Below are 20337 nucleotides of genomic sequence, written 5' to 3'. Positions count from 1 at the left end.
TCCCTGTTCATCACCAACTCCCGGAGTTTATTTCAACTCCTGTCCATTGAGTCGGTGATGCCATCCAACCATCTCATCCTCTGTCGCCCCCTTCTCCTTCCGCCTTCAATCTTTCCCAGCATCAGGATCTTTTCAAATTAGTCAGCTCTTTGCATCAGGTGGCCAAAGTAATGGAGTTTCAGCTTCAACATCAGTCCTTCCAATGAATATTCAGGACTGATTTCCTTTAGCATGGACCGGTTAGATCTCCTTGCGGGGAAATACAGTGCACTTTAACTAAGACAGTGAGGCTTTTGTGGGGAGCAGGGCTCGGGTGGGTAGAGAAAAACTTGACTATTTTGTCCCGTAGAAGCTGCCATCTGGCCGTGGGCGGCCGCTTCCTTGTCGCACTGATCACTGGGAGTTGTAGTCTCAACAGAGAACGCAAGCATGGCGGCCTCTATCGTAAGGGGATGCCAGGCTGGAAAGGGTCTGGGCCCGAGCTTTCGATCCGCCAGGGCTCTACTCCCTGTGTCAACCTCTGTCGCCAGCCGTAAGTGCAGCGGAGCTTGCTAGCCGGGGGCAGAAGGAGCTTCGGGTCAGGCTAGGGGAGAGGCGAGTCTGGAAGTCACGGGCGACCTGGGAGGAGCCTCTCGTGGGACCGGGAGCTGGGGGAGAGTGCGAGGTTTCAGGGGCTCTGGGCTGTGAGAAGCAGTCTTGACCTCTGTGGTGTGCCCCTGTAGGGGTCCTGGCGGGGTCGGGCCGGCGGCAGATCACTGGACCTTCTGAGCCTGGCGTGTTCCAGCCACCGCCGAAACCAGTTATAGTGGACAAGCGCGGTCCCCAACGCCGGGAAAGCAGGTGAGGCCCCGGGACAAGGAAACGATTCTTGAGTTTTTGGGTCTGTGCGTTATCGAACCTATAGTTGCTTCCGAAGTCTGAAGCGGGTCTTATCCTAGGATCTGGAACTCACAGGATAAGAGCTTGTGTGCAGAATTCATGAATCTGGGAAGCACACCGAGCTCAGGTTTGTCTTTCTGGCTCTCCCAATCCAGCACTTTCTGCAGTCGTACTAGATCAGAACTTCAAGTAGAGATTGCCCAGATTGGAAGCTCTTTGGCCTGTACCAAGAATTTTCTGTGAAGTACATCGTATTTTACCTGTTGATGTTAAGGAACGGATCTTACTTCCCTAGGTGGAAATGGATTGGACCAAACAGCCTGTTGTAGTTTCCCAACTCATCGTATTTGTGTCCCTGCAAAAGCGATACAGTGGTAGAAATTTCCACTAATTTGTGCCTGAAATTTGCTCTTCAAAACAGTGTGCTTAAAATCCTGGTTATGGGACTTCCCTGGTGGTCCAGTGGCTAAGACTGGGTGCTCCCAATGTAGAGGGCCTGGTTTGGATCCCTGGTGGGGGAACTAGATCCCACATGTGGCAACTAAAGATCCACATGCTGCAAGATGGAAGATCCCGCCTGCAGTGATTAAGACCCAGCAGAGCCAAACAATTAATTAAAAATAAATATTTTCTAAAAACATGGTTCACTTAAGTGTACAGTGGTAACTTTGAAGTACATGTAAATTTAGATGATCTAGGATTTGCAGAAAGTGTTTCATTTCTGTAAACTTGTATAACAACCTTATTAAAAAGCAAATATTAGGGGGGAAAATTGGTGTGATTTAGACTATATGAAGGGCTCCCCTAGTAGCTCAGATGGTAAAGCATCTGCCCTCAATGCAGGAGATCTGGGTTCAATCCCTGGGTTGGGAAGATCCCCTGGAGAAGGAAATGGCAACCCACTCAGTATTCTTGCCTGGAGAATTCCATGGACAGAGGAGCATGGTGGGTTACAGTCCATGGGGTCGCAAAGAGTCAGACAGCACTGAGCGACCAACACACACAGGCTATATGAGAGTTCTGTATTGTCGATTGGATTATCTATGTATGTGTATTTGTGTTTAACACTTAAAATATCCTGTGGTTCTAAGTTGAAATAAACTTGAATTTATGGAACCGAGAGACTCAGAAAATATTTCTCTGTACTTTTGTTTTAAGGTGAAAAAGGAATATTTCTCTTAAATGGCAACACTTAATATAATTCAGTTAAATGGGAATAACTACTTTGATAAATAATTTGACAAAATTTAGTAAGTTTGAGGTTGTACCTTTCCATCCAGAGAGTATGCAAATTAAGGAAAGTAATATGAACTGAGAGACATATAATATGTACAAGGAGATATGTACAAAAATGAACACAAAAGTAATGTTTATAATAAAAATTTAGAAGTAGCCTAGATATCCTTCAGGAGGTGAATGGGCAAATACATTCACATAATGCACTATTGTACATTGAAACAGCAGTGAAACATAAATGAACTAGAGTTAACATGGATGAACTTCACAAATACGATGTGTGAAAAAGCAACCTGCAGAAGAATTGACAAGTATTGTATCATTTTTATATTGCCCATACGTTCATACATATGTAAAGTTTAAAGAATGTACAGGGGAAATTCTCTGCTTTTACAGAGCAATCAAATCTGGTTTTCCAAATAGTGGTACAAGCTGACATTATGTGTCTCCCGATGTGACAGAATAAGAAGATCACATCATCACCTCGGTAATATTTTTACCAAAATGTTTAACCTCAGTCTAGGCATGTGGAAACAATAAACAAATCCAGAATCCAGCAGTGGTCTATAATGTGATAGGCTTTGACTCTTCAAAGAAAGAAATCATTACAAATTGCAGATAAGGGAAGAGTACTAGTTTAAGACACATTAAGATATAATGTGTGAAGCTTAATTATAGTCTGAAATGGGCAACAGAATCTATAAAAGACCTTTTTCAGGACCAATTAGGCACATTTAAATATGAACTATGTTAGATTATTGAATTAATGCTGAAGTTCTTAGGTGTCATAAAGGTATTGTGATAAATGTAAGAAATTCTTATCTTAGTGGAAGCCTTCTAAAGTATTGAAGGATGAAATGCCTTGCTATTTGACATTTTCAAATGGTTCAGGAAAAAATTATATATAAAGCAAATCTGGCAAAATGTTGGTAGTTGGTGGAATTACATGAAGTATATATGAATGTTCATTGTATTACTATTTCATCTGTTTAGTAAGTTTGAAGCATTTTAAAGTAGGACGTTGAGGAAAAGGAAGAAATTCTTAGGAATAATCATCACCAAATTAATTATCCCATAGTAATTGGCTGTGGGGCTTCCCTGATGGCTCAGTGGTAAAGAATCCATCTGCCAATGCAGGAGACACAGTTTTGATCCCTGGGTCAGGAAGGTCCCCTGGAGAAGGAAATGGCAACCTGCTCCAGTATTCTTGCCTGGGAAATCCCATGGACAGAGGAGCCTGGTGGGATACAGTCCATGGGGTCACTAAAGGGTCAGACACAGCTTAGCAACTAACACACAACAACAACAACAAAATTAACTGTGGTGGTAGGGAGGGGCACACTGGAGCTTCAACTATACTGATAATTTATTTCTTGAGATGGGTGACAGGGACAGGTATGTTCATTGTAATGTCATTTATACTCTTCTATAGATTAAATATTTTGTAATAAGTTTAAAATCAGTTTGAGAATAAGGAGATTATTTTTAAAGTTAGTTTTCAGTTGATTTATATGTTTATATCTTTTCCAATATAATTTACTGTAACATGTACAACTCAACATGAAGCCTGTGGGTTACAGATTTTGGAATCCGACAGACATGCCTATATTTAATGATACGTTTATAGCTAATGTAATAATAAATCTGTTATTTACTGTCTCCAAGCTTCATTTTCTTCATCTGTGAAAAGGAGATGATGACACCCAACTCATGTTTAATAAAACTTTTAACACAATGCTTGGTGAGTACTCAGGAATTGTTAGCTGTTTTCATGAGAATTGACAACAATTATAGAAATAAGGTGGACTTTTCTTATTTAGAGAAGAAAGAGTAAAACATGTCAGCATCCTAATCTTTCATTTTTTTTTGGTGAAACAGTGGTTTGTTTTAATGGTCTTTAAGTTTGCTTTTAATTTATTTTACTTTATATTTTTCATAGGTTCTTGAGTCCTGAATTCATTCCTCCAAGGGGAAGAACAAATCCTCTGAAATTTCAAATAGAAAGAAAAGATATGTTAGAAAGGAGAAAAATACTCCACATTCCAGAGTTCTACGTTGGTCAGTAAGAGCTGGATGCTTTTATCATTAGTGGTAGGAGGGTTAGTTTTCATGATACAGAGAAAATTGTTTTTCAAACAGGTTTTGCCCATATGAGGTACTTATTTCTAACATTATATTAATGTATTTTGGAAGTTTTGAAGTTATGTGGAAATACTGTTGTTCAACTCTGCATTTCATGTAAAAGTTCACTTCTCCTTTGAATTTATAGGAAGCATTCTTCGTGTTACTACTGCTGACCCGTATGCCAGTGGAAAAACCAGCCAGTTTCTGGGGATTTGCATCCAGAGATCGGGAGCAGGACTTGGAGCTACTTTTATCCTTAGGAATACTATTGAAGGACAAGGTAGGTTTCATTTCATTGTTTTCATTTTCTGGAAAATGTTATCTGAGGAGTCTTTTCTGTTTTCTTCATTCTGGAATAAGACATCTGGAACCTGAAAGTGAAAGAGAACTCTGAGGGATAATATGCAGCCTGTGGCCTAAAAACGTATGAGAACTAAGGTTGTTTCCAAAGCCTTCTTTTGTACAGAGACAACAACTGTTAGAAGTGGACTTTCCAAATCACAGCAGCATCAAAAGATGAGACAAGTGACTATAAAACAGTGCAGGGACATTTATTTTTGAACCAAATAACCCTTGAAAACATTAAGATAAACATAATGATGTCCTTATAAGTTGCTTTCTCCTGAAATGAATGGCCCCCATTTTGCTTTATATTACAACAGTCACCACAATTAATAAGAACTGCAGGAATTTTTTAAAAGACAAAATTATTTTTGCTATGTCAATAAGATAGGGGACTATGTGGTAAAATTGTAGAAAAATTATGAATCAAAATGGCAGGAACGTGGATGGACTTGGAGAGTATTGAAAGTGTGAAAGTCTTGATCCCTCAGTCTTGTCTGACTCTTTGTGACCCCCCTGGACTACAGCCCTCCAGGCTCCTCTGTCCATGGAATTCTCCAGGCCAGAATACTGAAGTGGGTTTCCATTTTCTCCTGCAAAGAATCTTCTCAACCCAGGAATTGAACCCAGGTCTCCTGTCTTGCAGGCAGGTTCTTTACTGTCTGAATCATCAAGGAAGTCCTATTTCACTAAGTGAAATAAGTCGATAGAGAAAGACAAGTTATCATTTCTATGTGAAATCTAAAAACTACAGTTAGTGAATATAACACAAAAGCAGACTCACAGATACAGAGAACAAACCAGTGGTAGCTAGTGGGGAGAGAAAAAGGGGAGGGGCAATATAGGGGTGGCAGATTTAAGAAGTACAAACTACTGTGTATAAAATAAGCCACAAGATATGTTGTACAACATGGGAAATGTGGCTGACATCGTACTGGTTTGAGCAAACTCCAGGAAATGGTGAAGGACAGGGAAGCTTGACATGTTGCAGTTCATGGGGCTGCAAAGAGTCTGACACGACTTAGCAACTGAACAACAACAGCAACACTGTACAGTAACTATAAATGGACTGTGACTTTTAAAAATTGTGAATGGCTTTATTATACACATAGAACTTCCACAATGTTGTACAGCAACTATACTTCAATAAAATAAACATGAATAAAGCTGAAAAAGATTTTTTTAAAAAAAGAAAAGGCAAAAAAAATGATAGGAACAGTAAACTTTTCATACTTAAAGTTGTATGCTTCATGGTCCCCAGCAGTGAAGTAATATATTGAAAGAAATTGAACATGTGAAAATGGTTTATGTCTCCCTTATCCTATGGTGCTGTGCATGTAGGACCTCAGCAGAAATGATCACAGAAGCTTCTGCCTCTAATCACGTTGTGTACTTGGAGAAATCTTATCATAGAAAGACACAAGCAAAGTTGTGATAGAGCTCAGTAGATTTTATGTGTGTGTGTGTGTGTGTAAAATTGCGATAATAGTTTCTATCTCCCAGTAGTTTCTTGTTCAGTCACTAAGTCATGTCTGCCTCTTTGCGACCCCATGGACTGCGGCCTACCAGGCTTCCCTGTTCTTCACTATCTCTGGGAGTTTACTCAAACTCACGTCCATGAGTCAGTGATGCCATCCAACCATCTGTCCCTGGCACCCCCTTCTGCCCTCAATCTTTCCCAGCATCAGGGTCTTTTTCAGTGAGTCAGCTCTTCCCAAAGGGTGGCCAAAATATCGGAGCTTTCAATTCAGCATCAGTCCTTCCAATAAATATACAGGGTTGATTCCCTTTAGGATTGACTGATTTGATCTCCTTGCTGTATACTATATGGACCTTTGTCAGCAAAGTGATATCCCTGCTTTTTAATAGGCTTTCTAGATTTGTCATAGATTTCTTTCCAAGGAGCAAGCATCTAACTTCATGACTGCAGTCACTGTCCACATTGATTTTGGAGCCCAGGAAAATAAAATCTGCCACTGTTTCCATTTTTTCCCCATCTATTTATCATGAAGTGATGAGACTGGTCACCATGATCTTAATTTTTTGAATGTTGAGGTTTGTTTGTTTGTTTTCAATTTATTTTATTTATTTGGCTGCACTGGGTCTTAGTTGTGGCATGTGGAATCTAGCTCCCTGACCAGGGAAGGAACTGGGGCCCCCTGCTTTGGGAGTTTAGAGTCTTAGCCACTGGACCACCAGGCATGCATGCTGAGTAGCTTCAGTCATATCCGACTCTTTGCAACTCTATGAACTGTAGCCCATTAGGCTCCTCTGTCCATGGGATTCTCCAGGCCAGAATACTGGAGTGGGTTGCTGTGCCCCATCCAAGGCATCTTTCCGACCCAGAGATCATACCTGGGTCTCTTGCATTGCAGGCAGATTATTTACCACTGAGCCATGTGGGAAGCCCTCCTGGACCACCAGGGAAGTCCCAAGTGCTGAGTTTGAAGTCAGCTATTTCACTCTCCTCTTTCATTCTCAAGAGGCTCTTTAGTTCCTCTTCGCTTTCTGCCATGAGGATGGTGTCATCTGCATATCCGAAGTTGTTGACATTTCTTCCATCAGTCTTGATTCCAGCTTATGTTTCATCCAGCCTGGCATTTCACATGATGTACTCTGCATATAAGTTAAATAAGCAGGATAACAATATACAGCCTTGACATACTCCTTTCCCAATTTGGAACTAGTTCATTGTTCCCTGTCTGGTTCTAACTGTTGCTTCTTAACCTGCATACAGGTTTCTTAGGAGGCAGGTAAGGTGGTCTGGTATTCCCATCTCTTTAAGAATGTTCCACAGTTTATTGTGATCCACACAATCAAAAGCTTTAGCATAGTCAGTGAAGCAGAAGTAGATGTTTTTCTGGAATTCTCTTGCTTTTTTCTGTGATCCAGTGGATATTGGCAATTTGATCTCAGTTTCCTCTGCCTTTTCTAAATCCAGCTTGTATATCTGGAGGTTCTCGCTTCAGGTACTGTTGAAGCCTAGCTTGAAGGATTTTGAGCATTTTTGCTAGCATGCGAAATGAGCACAGTTGTGTAGTAGTTTGAACATCTTTTGGCACTGCCTTCCTTTGGAAATGGAATGAAAATTGACCTTTTCCAGTCCTGTGTCCATTGCTGAGTTTTCCAAATTTGCTGGCATATTGAATGCAGCACTTTAATAGCATCATCTCAAGATTTGCAATAGCTCAGCTGGGATTCCATCACCTCCACTAGCTTTGTTCATCATAATGCTTCCTAAGGCCCACTTGGCTTCACACTCCAGGATGTCAGGCTCGAGGTGAGTGACCACACCATCATGGTTATCTGGGTCATGAAGATCTTTTTGTTATTCTGTATATTCTTGCCACCTCTTCTTAATCTCTTCTGCTTCTGTTATGGTCCTTGCCATTTCCGTCCTTTATTGTGCCCATTTTTGTATGAAATGTTTATTCGGTACCTCCAGTTTTCTTGAAAAAATCTCTAGCTATTCCCATCCTATTGTTTTTGTCTATTTCTTTGTGTTGTTCACTTAACAAGGCTTTCTTATCTCTCCTTGCTATTCTGTGGAACTCTGGATTGAGTTCCCTTTCTGTTTTGCCTTTTGCTTCTCTTCTTTTCTCAGCTATTTGTAAGGCTTGCTCAGACAACCATTTTGTCTTTTTTATTTCTTCTCCTTTGGGATAGTTTTGGTCACTACCTCCATCCATAGTTCATCAGGCACTCTGTCCATCAGATCTACCTCCCTGGGTTATGGTCAGTTAATTCTCATGTTGTATGTAAAGTACTTGACACAGAATTCTCACAGGTATTAGCTCTGTCTTGCCATTAACATTTTCTGCCATTAACATTTTGACTGTGACCTGCCTGGACCTTCCACACTGATACTTCCTACTTTGATTTTTTCTAGTCCCTTGGCTTTAAATACCATTCATGTGGTATTTATTCCCAGATTTATATTGATGACTGACCCCTTCCTTATTCCAGATACTCTAATGCAGTTACCTGTTTGACATCTCCATTTGGGTATCTTGTTAAAGCAACTTCAAAACAGAACTCCATTTCCTTCATAATGTGTTCTTTTTTTTTTTTCCATTTATTTTTATTAGTTGGAGGCTAATTACTTTACATCATTGCAGTGGTTTTTGTCATACATTGAAATGAATTAGCCATGGATTTACATGTATTCCCCGTCCCGGTCCCCCCTCCCACCTCCCTCTCCACCCCATCCCTCTGGGTCTTCCCACTGCACCAGGCCCGAGCACTTGTCTCATGCACCCAACCTGGGCTGGTGATCTGTTTCACCCTAGATAATATACATGTTTCGATGCTGTTCTCTTGAAACATCCCACCCTCGCCTTCTCCCAGAGTCCACAAGTCTGTTCTATACATCTGAGTCTCTTCTTCTGTTTTGCATATAGGGTTATCATTACCATCTTTCTAAATTCCATACATATGTGTTAGTATACTGTAATGGTCTTTATCTTTCTGGCTTACTTCGCTCTGTATAATGGGCTCCAGTTTCATCCATCTCATTAGAACTGATTCAAATGAATTCTTTTTAATGACTGAGTAATATTCCATGGTGTATATGTACCACAGCTTCCTCATCCATTCGTCTGCTGATGGGCATCTAGGTTGCTTCCATGTCCTGGCTATTATAAACAGTGCTGCGATGAACATTGGGGTGCACGTGTCTCTTTCAGATCTGGTTTCCTCGGTGTGTATGCCCAGAAGTGGCATTGCTGGGTCATATGGGAGTTCTATTTCCAGCTTTTTAAGAAATCTCCACACTGTTCTCCATAGTGGCTGTACTAATTTGCATTCCCACCAACAGTGTAAGAGGGTTCCCTTTTCTCCACACCCTCTCCAGCATTTATTGCTTGTAGACTTTTGGATAGCAGCCATCCTGACTGGCGTGTAATGGTACCTCATTGTGGTTTTGATTTGCATTTCTCTGATAATGAGTGATGTTGAGCATCTTTTCATGTGTTTTTTTGCCATCTGTATGTCTTCCTTGGAGAAATATCTGTTTAGTTCTTTGGCCCATTTTTTGATTGAGTCATTTATTTTTCTGGAGTTGAGCAGGAGGAGTTGCTTGTATATTTTTGAGATTAATCCTTTGTCTGTTGCTTCGTTTGCTGTTATTTTCTCCCAATCTGAGGGCTGTCTTTTCATCTTGCTTATAGTTTCCTTTGTTGTGCAAAAGCTTTTATGTTTCGTTAGGTCCCATTTGTTTATTTTTGCTTTTGTTTCTAAAATTCTGGGATGTGGGTCATAGAGGACCCTGCTGTGATTTATGCATAATGTGTTCTTTTCACAGGTTTGTTTTTTGTTTTTTCTTTTCTGTTTCCATAAGTTGTATTACTCCATACCCATTTACTTAAACCCAGAACTTAGGAGCTATTTTTAGTTATTCATTTTCACACATCCAGGCAGCAAGTTTTCATGGCTTACTCTCCAGAAATTTTATCCCAGCTTTGTCTGTGTCTCCGCCTCCATTGCTACCACTCTTGTCCTTTCCACCATCATCTCCTGCCTGCAGCTGTGCAGTATCCTTGGCTTACCTTCCTGATCCACCAAGTTACTATACTTTAGCCAAATGGACCTTTTTTCTGATTTTTCCAACATGGTAGGTTTGTTAAGACCCCAGAGCCTTTGTGTTTGCTGTTCTTTCTGCCTGGAGCATTCTTGGCCCTTTGTAGTATCAGTTGAAATGCTATCTTTTCAAAGAAGCTTTTCCTGATGATACTGTTTAAAGTTGCCCCTGGGAATTCCCTGATGGTCCAGTGATTAGTACTTGATGTTTTGCTGTCAATCCCTGGTTGGGGAACTAAGATCCCACAAGCTGCATGGTTCAGGATAAATAAAGTTGCCCCTTTCTCAGTCACAGTGTAATCATCCTGTATTGTCATCACTATATAAAATTACCTTGCTGGTTTTTTTATTTATTGTTTGCCATCTCTTTATTGTTGTCATCTGCCGACTCAGTGGACATGGGTTTGGGTAGACTCCGGCAGTTGGTGATGGATAGGGAGGCCTGGCATGCTACAGTTCATGGGGTTGCAAAGAGTCGGACATGACTGAGTGACTGAACTGAACTAGAATATAAGCTTTATGAGAAGAGAAGAGTTTTATCTATTTTGATTTTACTGTAGGCACAGCTCCTAAATCAGTGCCTATAACAGAATAGATGTAGAGTGAAACTTGATTAAATCCTGGTATTAATACTAGATGTTAATGCTGATCATGTTTTACTATCTATATTTCTCTTGGGTCACAATACACGTCCCTTTAAATGTTCATGATACATGTAGATTATATGTATTAACCTTTTATATCAGCATCTTGGAAACACTCAAAGCTGTTCCTCCTATAGAGGGCACAGAGTATTTACAAACCTAGGCCATCTTACAAGGACTTCTGAATCAAAATTAGAACTTAAAAATTGTACTTACTCTTTTGAATCATTAATTCTGTTGCCTTAAATGTAGAAGATTCAGTTTTATTAAAGTATTGGGAAATAAACAAGAATATGAGTGAAGAATTTATTCAAACTTCCAACTAATACTGTCAAAATCAAAGAGATAAATGGCTCATTATATTTATAGAAGACATTTTTCTTTAGACTTTATCCTTCTAACTCAGGTTTTCTCATTTTTTTAATCTAATGGCTTTATTTCTATTTCTTTCAATAATCTTCATTTTAAAGGTTACAAATTTATATCACATTTCCTACATGCAAAAACCCTGAGCTAATTCCTTCATGAAATAGTCTTTATTGTAGTATAACGTGTATGCAGGAATCTGAATTTAGATTGTAAAAATATGTTTTCTCTTTTTAGGTGTTGAGATTTGCTTTGAACTTTATAATCCTCGAATCCAGGAGATCCAAGTTGTCAAATTAGAGAAACGGCTCGATGATAGTTTGCTATACTTGCGAGATGCCCTTCCTGAATATAGCACTTTTGATATGAACATGAAGCCAGTAGCACAAGAACCTAGCCAAGAAGTTCCTATTAATCAGGTATAAGTTGTACATTTGGAACTGGAAATTCAAGAATAATTTTTTTTACAATTATCAGCCTGATTTGTTCCTTTTCTTATATCTTCCTTAGCTAAAAGTAAAAATGAAGCCAAAACCCTGGTCCAAACGCTGGGAACGTCCAAAATTTAATGTTAAAGGGATCAGATTCGACCTTTGTTTAACCGAAGAGCAAATGAAAGAAGCCCAGAAGTGGAGTCAGCCATGGATTGAGTTTGATATGATGAGGGAATATGACACATCAAAGATTGAAGCTGCAATATGGAATGAAATTGAAGCATCGAAAAATTCCTGATCTGAGAATGGGTTTGGTTACTGGCGGAGGATATACTGACTCTCAGAGGATTTATTTAGAAACCAGTTTAATTTCATATATTAGGACATAGTCATTAAATCAGTTAAGTGTTATTTTATGAATTTTATTTAAAAAATCATCACACCTGTTTATTATTTTAAAAAGAAAAATGTTCATGCCAAGTGGTCTGATGTCCATTCTGGGAGGCAAAGCTATAATAGCATCAAACTGTTACTAGAATGCTCTTCATTGAGCTTGGGATCTGAACAAGGAAGTCGGTAGGATGATTTTTTGAATTTGTGAAATAAATTATAAATACAAAAAAGTGTATGATTGAAAGGGTAATTATAAAATGAGCACTCATATACCCACCACCAGATTAAGAAGTAAAACATTTGTAATATTGAAGGAGGTTGGGATATAGAACATTTAGTAGAATCTAAGAAGACTCGTGTGTCTATAATTGCATCTGTCCCCTCTCCCACATACATGTGGATACTGCCTACAGGCAGTATCCCAACTTTGTGTTAATCATTCCCTTGCATTTCTTTTAGTTTATTACATAACATACATTCTTAAACAGTACATTTACTTCTGAAAAATCTGTTTGCAGGTGTAAAAGGACAAGATTGCTTTTTTTTGTTGTGCTGGGTGTCAGAGATGAGAGGGCTTCTCTGCTTGCGGCGCACAGACTGCTCTCGTTGCTGTGCGTGGGCGCTCTAGTTGTGGTGCGAGGGCTTAGCTGCTCTTTGGCATGTGGGATCTTGGTTCCCCAACCAGGGATTGAACCCTGGTTTGATCCAGTGTCCCCTGCATTGGAAGGTGGATTCTTAACCAGTGGATCACTAGGGAAGTCCTAACATTGTCATTATTACATGAAGGCTTCAGGGAGAGCATAATGAAGTTCTTTGGATCATAGTTGCTTCAGCTTCCATGAGAGTTTACAAAAAGATACTCCACATGAGTGTCTTGCTTTGGTCAGTCTCCAAAGTAAAGGTTTCCAGTCTCCTTCCTGGAGGCTAAGGGTCTTTCTACCTTTACCCATATTGAAGAAAAAGAATGAGATTTCTGGCACCCTGTGTTTTTATGGCTATCCTGTCCATCCCCTCCCCCCCACACAAGTGCCTGCAGTCCAGAAAACTGTTCTAGCTTCTCGAGAGAAACCTCCTAACTTCAACTGATGTGGAGGAGGGCCAGACAAGCAATTGTGGGGAGTTGGGAAAAGGATATCCTATTTGAAACTTCCAGATAGTTTCATCAGGTTTCATGAGTTTAGCCACTGTCCTTGACCCCCTAGTTGCTGTTCTGCTGACTAACAATTGAGGTTAACTGGGTTGGTTCTCATCTTTCTCCACTGCTGGCTTGATTTGCCTTTCTTAAGTCTTCCAGTCCATTCATGTTTTTTCAGCTTTTAAAATTATGTTCTGCTTGTTTCTTGTCCTGTTCTTCCTGTGGTTTTATATCTCATCCATATGTTTCTCGACATTTTGTACTATTTGCAGCTTGTCCTGTTTTCTCCTTCCTTGTGGGTTTTCTTTTCCCTGTGGTATATTTTGGTGGTTATTTGAATAATTCATTTGACAAATTAACCTATTTAGCCACTTTCCCCAGTAATAGATTTCTTTTGAAGAAAATTTCAGATATTAGTCCTTGGGGTTCTCAACATTCAGTGCTATCGTGCTCTTTCACTAAAAGTCACACTGCCACCTATTTTCAGAAAGCAAGATATATACCATCATTCACTTATTTAGATTACTTGCTGAGATAGCCTCTCAAAGTAAAATTTTAACCGTCTATGTCCTACATTTTCTTCTCTTGTCAGAAGAGAACCATTAAAGTTTGTTCATTTTTTACCTTGATAAACACACTTCAACATTGGTAGAAGGGCAGATGAATGGTATATTTTGAGATCTAAAGCTGTGCAAATGTATGATTGGCTCATAAGTACATATGCTTATAACAACATAGCCAGTCATGTTTTTTACTCTATAAAATTCTCTAAAATTCTTTTGAATTTTCCCCCAGAAAAAGCAGATCTTAGTAAATTTTTATTGTTATATGTATACTTTACCATAATAAAAATTGATATTAAAAATGATTATAACAAAATTTATCATTTTAACCATTTTTAAATATGCAATTTTAGTGGCATTAATTACTTTCATATTGTGTTGCCATCACCATTATCTTCAAAACTTTCATCACTCTAGAAAGGAACTGTAACTAGTAACTCCCAATTCCTCTCTCTGTGTCAGCTCCTGGTAAGTTCTAATCTACTCACTTTATGAATTTACCTATTCTGATTCTTATAAGTGGAATCATACAGTATTTGTTCTTTTTTAATATTTTAAAAATATATACTTCAGGTATATACATATCTTGGAGTATAATTGCTGGATCATATTTGAAATTTCCCTTATACTTTCTTTGATCTATTGGTTGTTAAAGTGTTAATTGCCACATTTAATATGCCACAAATGAAGTTTCCACTTCTTTTGTTACTGATTTCTAGCTACATTCTATTGTGGTCAGAGAAGATACTTAGTGTGATTTCAGTCTTTTTTAAAAATAGAATAAACAGTCACATTTTGCAAAATTATTTATTTATTCAACTTTTGGCTCTGGTGGATCTTTGTTGCTGCACAAGCTTTTTCTGTTGTTGCAGTGTGCAGGCTTCTCATTGTGGTGTCTTATCGTTGTAAAGCACAGGCTCTAAGGAGCATGAGCCTCCTGCGCTCTAGAGCACAGGTTCAGTAGTGGTGCATGGGTACAGTTTCTCTGTAGCTTGTGGGATCTTTCCAGATCAGGGACTGAACCCGAGTCTCCCAAATTGGCAGGCAGATTCTTCACCACTAAGCCACCATGGAGGCCCTGCATGCAGTCTTTTAAAATGTACTAAAAATTGTTCTATGGCCTAATATATGGTCTGGACAACATGCCTTGTGTACTTGAGAAACATATTTTACTGTTGTTGGGTTGAGAGTTTTATATGTCTGTTAGGTCTAGTTTGTTTATAGTGTTGTTGAAGTCTTCTGTTTCCTCATTGATCTTCTGTCTAAAGGTTTTATCCATTTTTTGAGAGTGGAATATTGAAGTTTCTAACAATTCTTACAGAGCTATCTACTTTACTCTTTGATTCTGTCAATGTTTGCTTCATATATTTGGGGGCATCTGTCATTTTGTGCATACATTTTATCTTCTTGATGAATTTTTATCAATATGTAGTATGCATTTTGGTTTCTTAAAACAATTTTTGGCTTACAGTCTTATTCTGCTTAATACTAGTATACCCACCTCAATTCTCCTTTGCTTACTATTTACATAGAATATCTTTTTCTGTCCTTTCACTTTCAACATATCTGTGTCTTTGGAGCTAAAGTGAGTCTCTTAGCATATAGCATATAGTTCTTAGCCTATAGCTGGGTCATTTGATTTTATCCATTTTGCTGATGTTTGCCTTCTGTTTGGAGTTTATTTAATTCATTTACATTTAAAGTAATTAATATAAGGAAGAACTGCCACTTGTTGTCTTTATGTATTATACATTTTTTGTTTCTCATTACTGTCTTCTATGTTGATTTTTTTGGTGGTGAACCATTATGATTCCCTTCTCATTTCCCTTTTGCATGTAGTTGTTAAATATTTTCTTTGTGGTTACTATGGTGATTATAGTCAACATTATATAGTCTAATTTGAATTGATTATCAGTTTGAATTCAACAACAAACAAAATTTCTAGTCCTATAAAGCTCTATTCTCCCTTTATTATGTCACAAATTATATCTTCATATATTGTGTGCCTGATAATATGTTTATAATTATTTTGTTGCACTGCTCTTTTAAGTCATGTAACTGCTATTTGCTCAGTCATGTCCAACTCTTTGGAACCCCATGGACTGTAACCTGCCAGGCTCCTCTGTCCATGGGATTCTACAGGCAAAAATACTGGAATGGATTTCCATTTCCTTCTCCAGGGGATCTTCCCAACCCAGGGATCAAACCTGGGTCTCCCTTTAAGTCATGTAGGAGATAAAACAGAGTTACCAAACAAAATTACAACAATAATAGCTATTATATTTTCCCATGTATTTACCTTTACTAGAGGTCTTTATTACAAACTAGATGTAGATTCAAGTTACTGCCTACAATCCTTTCATTTCTGCCTGAAGTACTCCCTTTAGCCTTTGTTGTAGGACAGGTCTAGTTGTAATGAACTGTCTTAGGTTTTGTTTATCTGGGAATGTCTTTATTTCTACTTACTGAAGGTCAGTTTTTCTAGATAGAGTATTTTTTGTTGACAGTATTTTTCTCTCAGCAAGTTAAATATCTCCTGGCCTCTGATTTCTGATGAGATCTGTCTGTTAAATTTATTGAGGATATTTTGATCATGAGTTGTTTCTCTTTTGCTGCTTTCAGGATTGTCTCTGTCCTTGTCTTTTGCCAGTTTGATTATAATATGTCTTGGTGTGGGCCTCTGAATTTATTCTGCTTGGAGTTCATTGAGATTCTTGAATTTGGAGATTCATGTCTATCATCAAATTTTGGCTGTATTTGACCATTCTTTCTTCAAATATTCTTTCTGATCCTTTCTTTTGGGACATTCATAATGCACATTGGTCTTTTTGATGGTCCCATTAGTTTTGTAGACTGTGTTCACGTCATTCTTTTTTTCTTTTTGCTCCACAGGCATGATCATTGTAATTATCCTAGTTTTAAGTTAGTTGATTTATTTTTTCGGCCTGCTCACACTGGCTGTTGAACGTCTCTAGCACTTTTTTTTTTAGTGTCAGTTATATATTTCCATCCTTAGAATTTGTTTGGTTCTTTTTATGATTTCTATGTCTATTGCTAATCTCACTTTGCTCATATATCCCTTTTCAAAGTTCCTTTTGTTGTTGGTCTGTGTTTTCCTTTAACTCTTTGAGCGTGTCTAAGACAGTTATTTAGAGACGCTTACTCCTTGGAAGGAAAGTTATGACAACCTAGATAGCATATTAAAAAGCAGAGACATTACTTTGCCAACAAAGGTCCATCTAGTCAAGGCTTTGGTTTTTCCAGTGGTCATGTATGGATGTGAGTTGGACTGTGAAGAAAGCTGAGCGCCAAAAAATTGATGCTTTTGAACTGTGGTGTTGGGGAAGACTCTTGAGAGTCCCTTGGACTGCAAGGAGATCCAACCAGTCCGTCCTGAAGGAGATCAGTCCTGGGTGTTCATTGGAAGGACTGATGCTGAAGCTGAAACTCCAATACTTTGGCCACCTCATGCGAAGAGTTGACTCATTGGAAAAGACCCTGATGCTTGGAGGGATTGGGGGCAGGAGGAGAAGGGGACGACAGAGGATGAGATGGCTGGATGGCATCACCGACTCGATGGGCATGAGTTTGAGTAAACTCCGGGAGTTGGTGATGGACAGGGAGGCCTGGCGTGCTGCGATTCATGGGGTCGCAAAGAGTTGGACACGACTGAGCGACTGAACTGAACTGAAGACAGTTATTTAAAGTCTTTGTCTATTAATTCTGATATCTTTGCTTCTGCAGTGATTAGTTCTGTTTAATTTGTTCCTTTGGATGGCCATGCATTCCCATGTCTTTGAATGTATTTTGCTTATTTTTGTTGAAAATTGGACATTTAAATATTCTAATGTGATTCTGGAAATCAGATTTGCCCTCCTTCCCTAGAGTTTTCTTTATTTTGATTATTGGACTATAGTAGTCCTTTTGCTTTGGAGAAAGCAATGGCAACCCACTCCAGTACTCTTGCCTGGAAAATCCCATGGACAGAGGAGCCTGGTAGGCTGCAGTCCATGGGGCTGCAAAGAGTCAGACATGACTGAGCAACTTCACTTTCACTTTTCACTTTCATGCATTGGAGAAGGAAATGGCAACCCACTCCAGTATTCTTGCCTGGAGAATCCCAGGGTCAGCGGAGCCTGGTGGGCTACCATCTATGGGGTTGCACAGAGTTGGACATGACTGAAGAGACTTAGCAGCAGCAGCAGCAGCAGTCCATTTGCTTAGTGATATTCTCAAAATTATTTTTTGCAAACAATATATTCCTTGTATGTGATCGCCGAAATCTGTTTCTTATCTTTTTTTAGATAGTGTTTTGATAGGTTTTCTTAAAAGTCAGAAGCTAAAACAAACACACCTCTCCCTGTTTTTGCAGGTTGTCATTTTTCTAATATACTCCCTCAACAATAAACCAGGCTTGCACTAAGCCTAACAGTTAGCCTGAGTTGAAAACTTAGGGTCTTTGGAGTCTTTTTAAAGCATGTTTCTTATTCTGGATGTGTGTGGCTTTCTAAATTTCCATATATATACTTCTGAATATCCTAAGTGCCCAAGTAACTCCCCACCCTCAGCTTTTTCTCCCAGTCCTTAGATGGTCTGTTGTATCACAGATCTTAGGTGTATCTCAGTTGTAATCTTTTGACTCAGGCACTTGTGGATTGTTGGCTTGCCTTATACTGTTTTAGGGCAATGCTTTCAGCTTTTCTGGCCTGAGTTTCCAGTTAGTCAAAACAGAAATGAGTGCTTTGCTTCAGTTTTCAAGAAGCCCCCTGAGAGGCTAGAGTATAGACAAAAATAGTAATTTGTGAATGAGGTCTGCTCTGCACCATCCAGTCCATCCTAAATGAATTCAATCCTGAATGTTCATTGGAAGGACTGATGCTGAAGCTGAAACTCCAATACTTTGGCCACCTGATGCGAAGAACTGACTCATTTGAAAAGATCCTGATGCTGGGAAAGATTGAAGGCAGGAGCAGAAGGGGATGACAGAGGATGAGATTGTTTAATGGCATCACTGATTCAAGGACATGAGTTTGAGTAAACTCCCGGAGTTGGTGATGGACAAGGAGGCCTGGCGTGCTGTATTCCATGGGGTCGCGGGGAGTTGGACACGACTGAGTGAACTGAACTGAACTGAACTAACTGCACCATCCAGAGACAGGGAGTGAAGTTTCACACTGAGAACAAAGCTGTTTTTTTCAAGACAGCTGCCACATCAAGGAGGGGTGAGGGAAGGGCAAATAAAAATGCCACAAAGGGTCCAGCGGAGGTCGGCGCCGCTCTGGGCCAGTGCTGGTAAAATTTTCCCGCGCCCTGGCTTAGGCAGTGTAGAAGAGGAGCGTGTTCGGGTTTCTGCCCATCCTATCAGCCGAGGTCGTTCTCCTCACCTCATCCTCGTAACTACCTCCCTTACCACACGTCGCAAGGGTGGAAAGGGACTTATGTAGCGGTCCTGGACTTGCCCCGCTTCCGCATGTGATATAGGCCGCCTCGGGCGGAAGCCGAGGCTGTGGGGTAGGCTATCACACCTGTACGGACGGTGGCCCGAGAGGGTTATTTTTAACGAGGGAAAAGGCATTCCAGGTTTGCTTTTGTAACTACAAGTTTACGGAGCGCTAATACAGGTCCGACAAGATCAAAGCTGCAAGAGAATGAACAGTGAAGTACAGAGAATTGGAAGGATCTTGGATTACTAACGATGCTTGGCGAGAAGACAAGCTGCCTCACGAGGATGTTGCAATACCACTGAATGAGCTTCCTGAACCTGAACGGGACAAAGGAGGCACCACGTAATCTGTTAAAGAACAAGAGATGAAGTGGACCGACTTGGCCTTCCAGTACCTCCATGAGAATGTTCCCCCCGTAGGAAACTGACACCTGGCTCCTTGTTCATCGACAGATTTTTTTTTTTTTTAATACAGATATAAAACATTTTCTTTCTGTCTCCTAACTTAAATCTTTTAGTGATAGATCAATACTCAAAAAGGTACAACTAATTTTGTGGCAGCAAAATGCAATGTGAAAATGCTCAACCAGGTTGAGAAGCTGATTGCAGTTTCTTAGGGATGCAGAACATCTGGCCCTTTGAACCTAAAGTTCTTCATTAACTAGCTTGTGTTTGAACATGATTCATTAAACATTTGCCTTAAAAAAAAAAAGCCACAAAGCTTTACAACCAATTGTTTTTGTTAAAATTTTTTCTAGGATTTTTTGAGATATAATTTAGTACTATGTAAGTTATAGCTTAATAGTTTTACTTTCATATTTTGAAATGATTATCAGCATTTTTAGGTAATATCAATAATCTCATATTTGTACAAAAAGAAAATAATTCTTTCCTTGTGATGAGAAATTAGAAACTATTCTCTTAACAACTTTAAAGTATACTATACAGCAGTGTTAACAATAGTCATCAAATTGTATATTACCTCTCCAATACTAATTTGTCTTATAACTGGAAGGCTGTACCTTTTGAACAACTTCATTCAATTCCTCCACCTCCTGCTCCCTGCCTGAACCACCAAGAATCTGATGTTTTGGGGTGTTTGTTTCAGTTTTACATATAAGTAAGTTCATACAGTATTTGTCTTTCTCTGACTTATATCACTTAGCGAAATGCCCCACAAAGTCCATCCATGTTGTAAATG

At 39.3% G+C, this 20337-nt stretch overlaps 1 protein-coding gene and 1 pseudogene across 1 annotated transcript; both read left to right on the top strand.

Annotated features, from left to right (window-relative positions):
* The first annotated feature begins 403 nt into the window (after nucleotides 1-403).
* On the top strand, nucleotides 404-19848 carry MRPL19 (mitochondrial ribosomal protein L19). The gene is made up of 6 exons (XM_020910171.2): nucleotides 404-532; nucleotides 723-840; nucleotides 4055-4173; nucleotides 4385-4519; nucleotides 11406-11587; nucleotides 11679-19848. The coding sequence occupies exons 1-6, from the start codon at nucleotides 430-432 to the stop codon at nucleotides 11898-11900; spliced, it is 879 nt and encodes a 292-aa protein (XP_020765830.2). The 5' UTR covers nucleotides 404-429; the 3' UTR covers nucleotides 11901-19848.
* Nucleotides 19342-19848, top strand: LOC110148259 (anaphase-promoting complex subunit 13 pseudogene; annotated as a pseudogene).
* Nucleotides 19849-20337: the final 489 nt, after the last annotated feature.

Source organism: Odocoileus virginianus, chromosome 2 (assembly GCF_023699985.2).
Source record: "Odocoileus virginianus isolate 20LAN1187 ecotype Illinois chromosome 2, Ovbor_1.2, whole genome shotgun sequence".
Classification (NCBI taxonomy): Eukaryota; Metazoa; Chordata; class Mammalia; order Artiodactyla; family Cervidae; genus Odocoileus; species Odocoileus virginianus.
The sequence above is the reverse complement of the archived record's forward strand: the minus strand, read 5'-3'. Positions and strand labels throughout refer to the sequence as shown.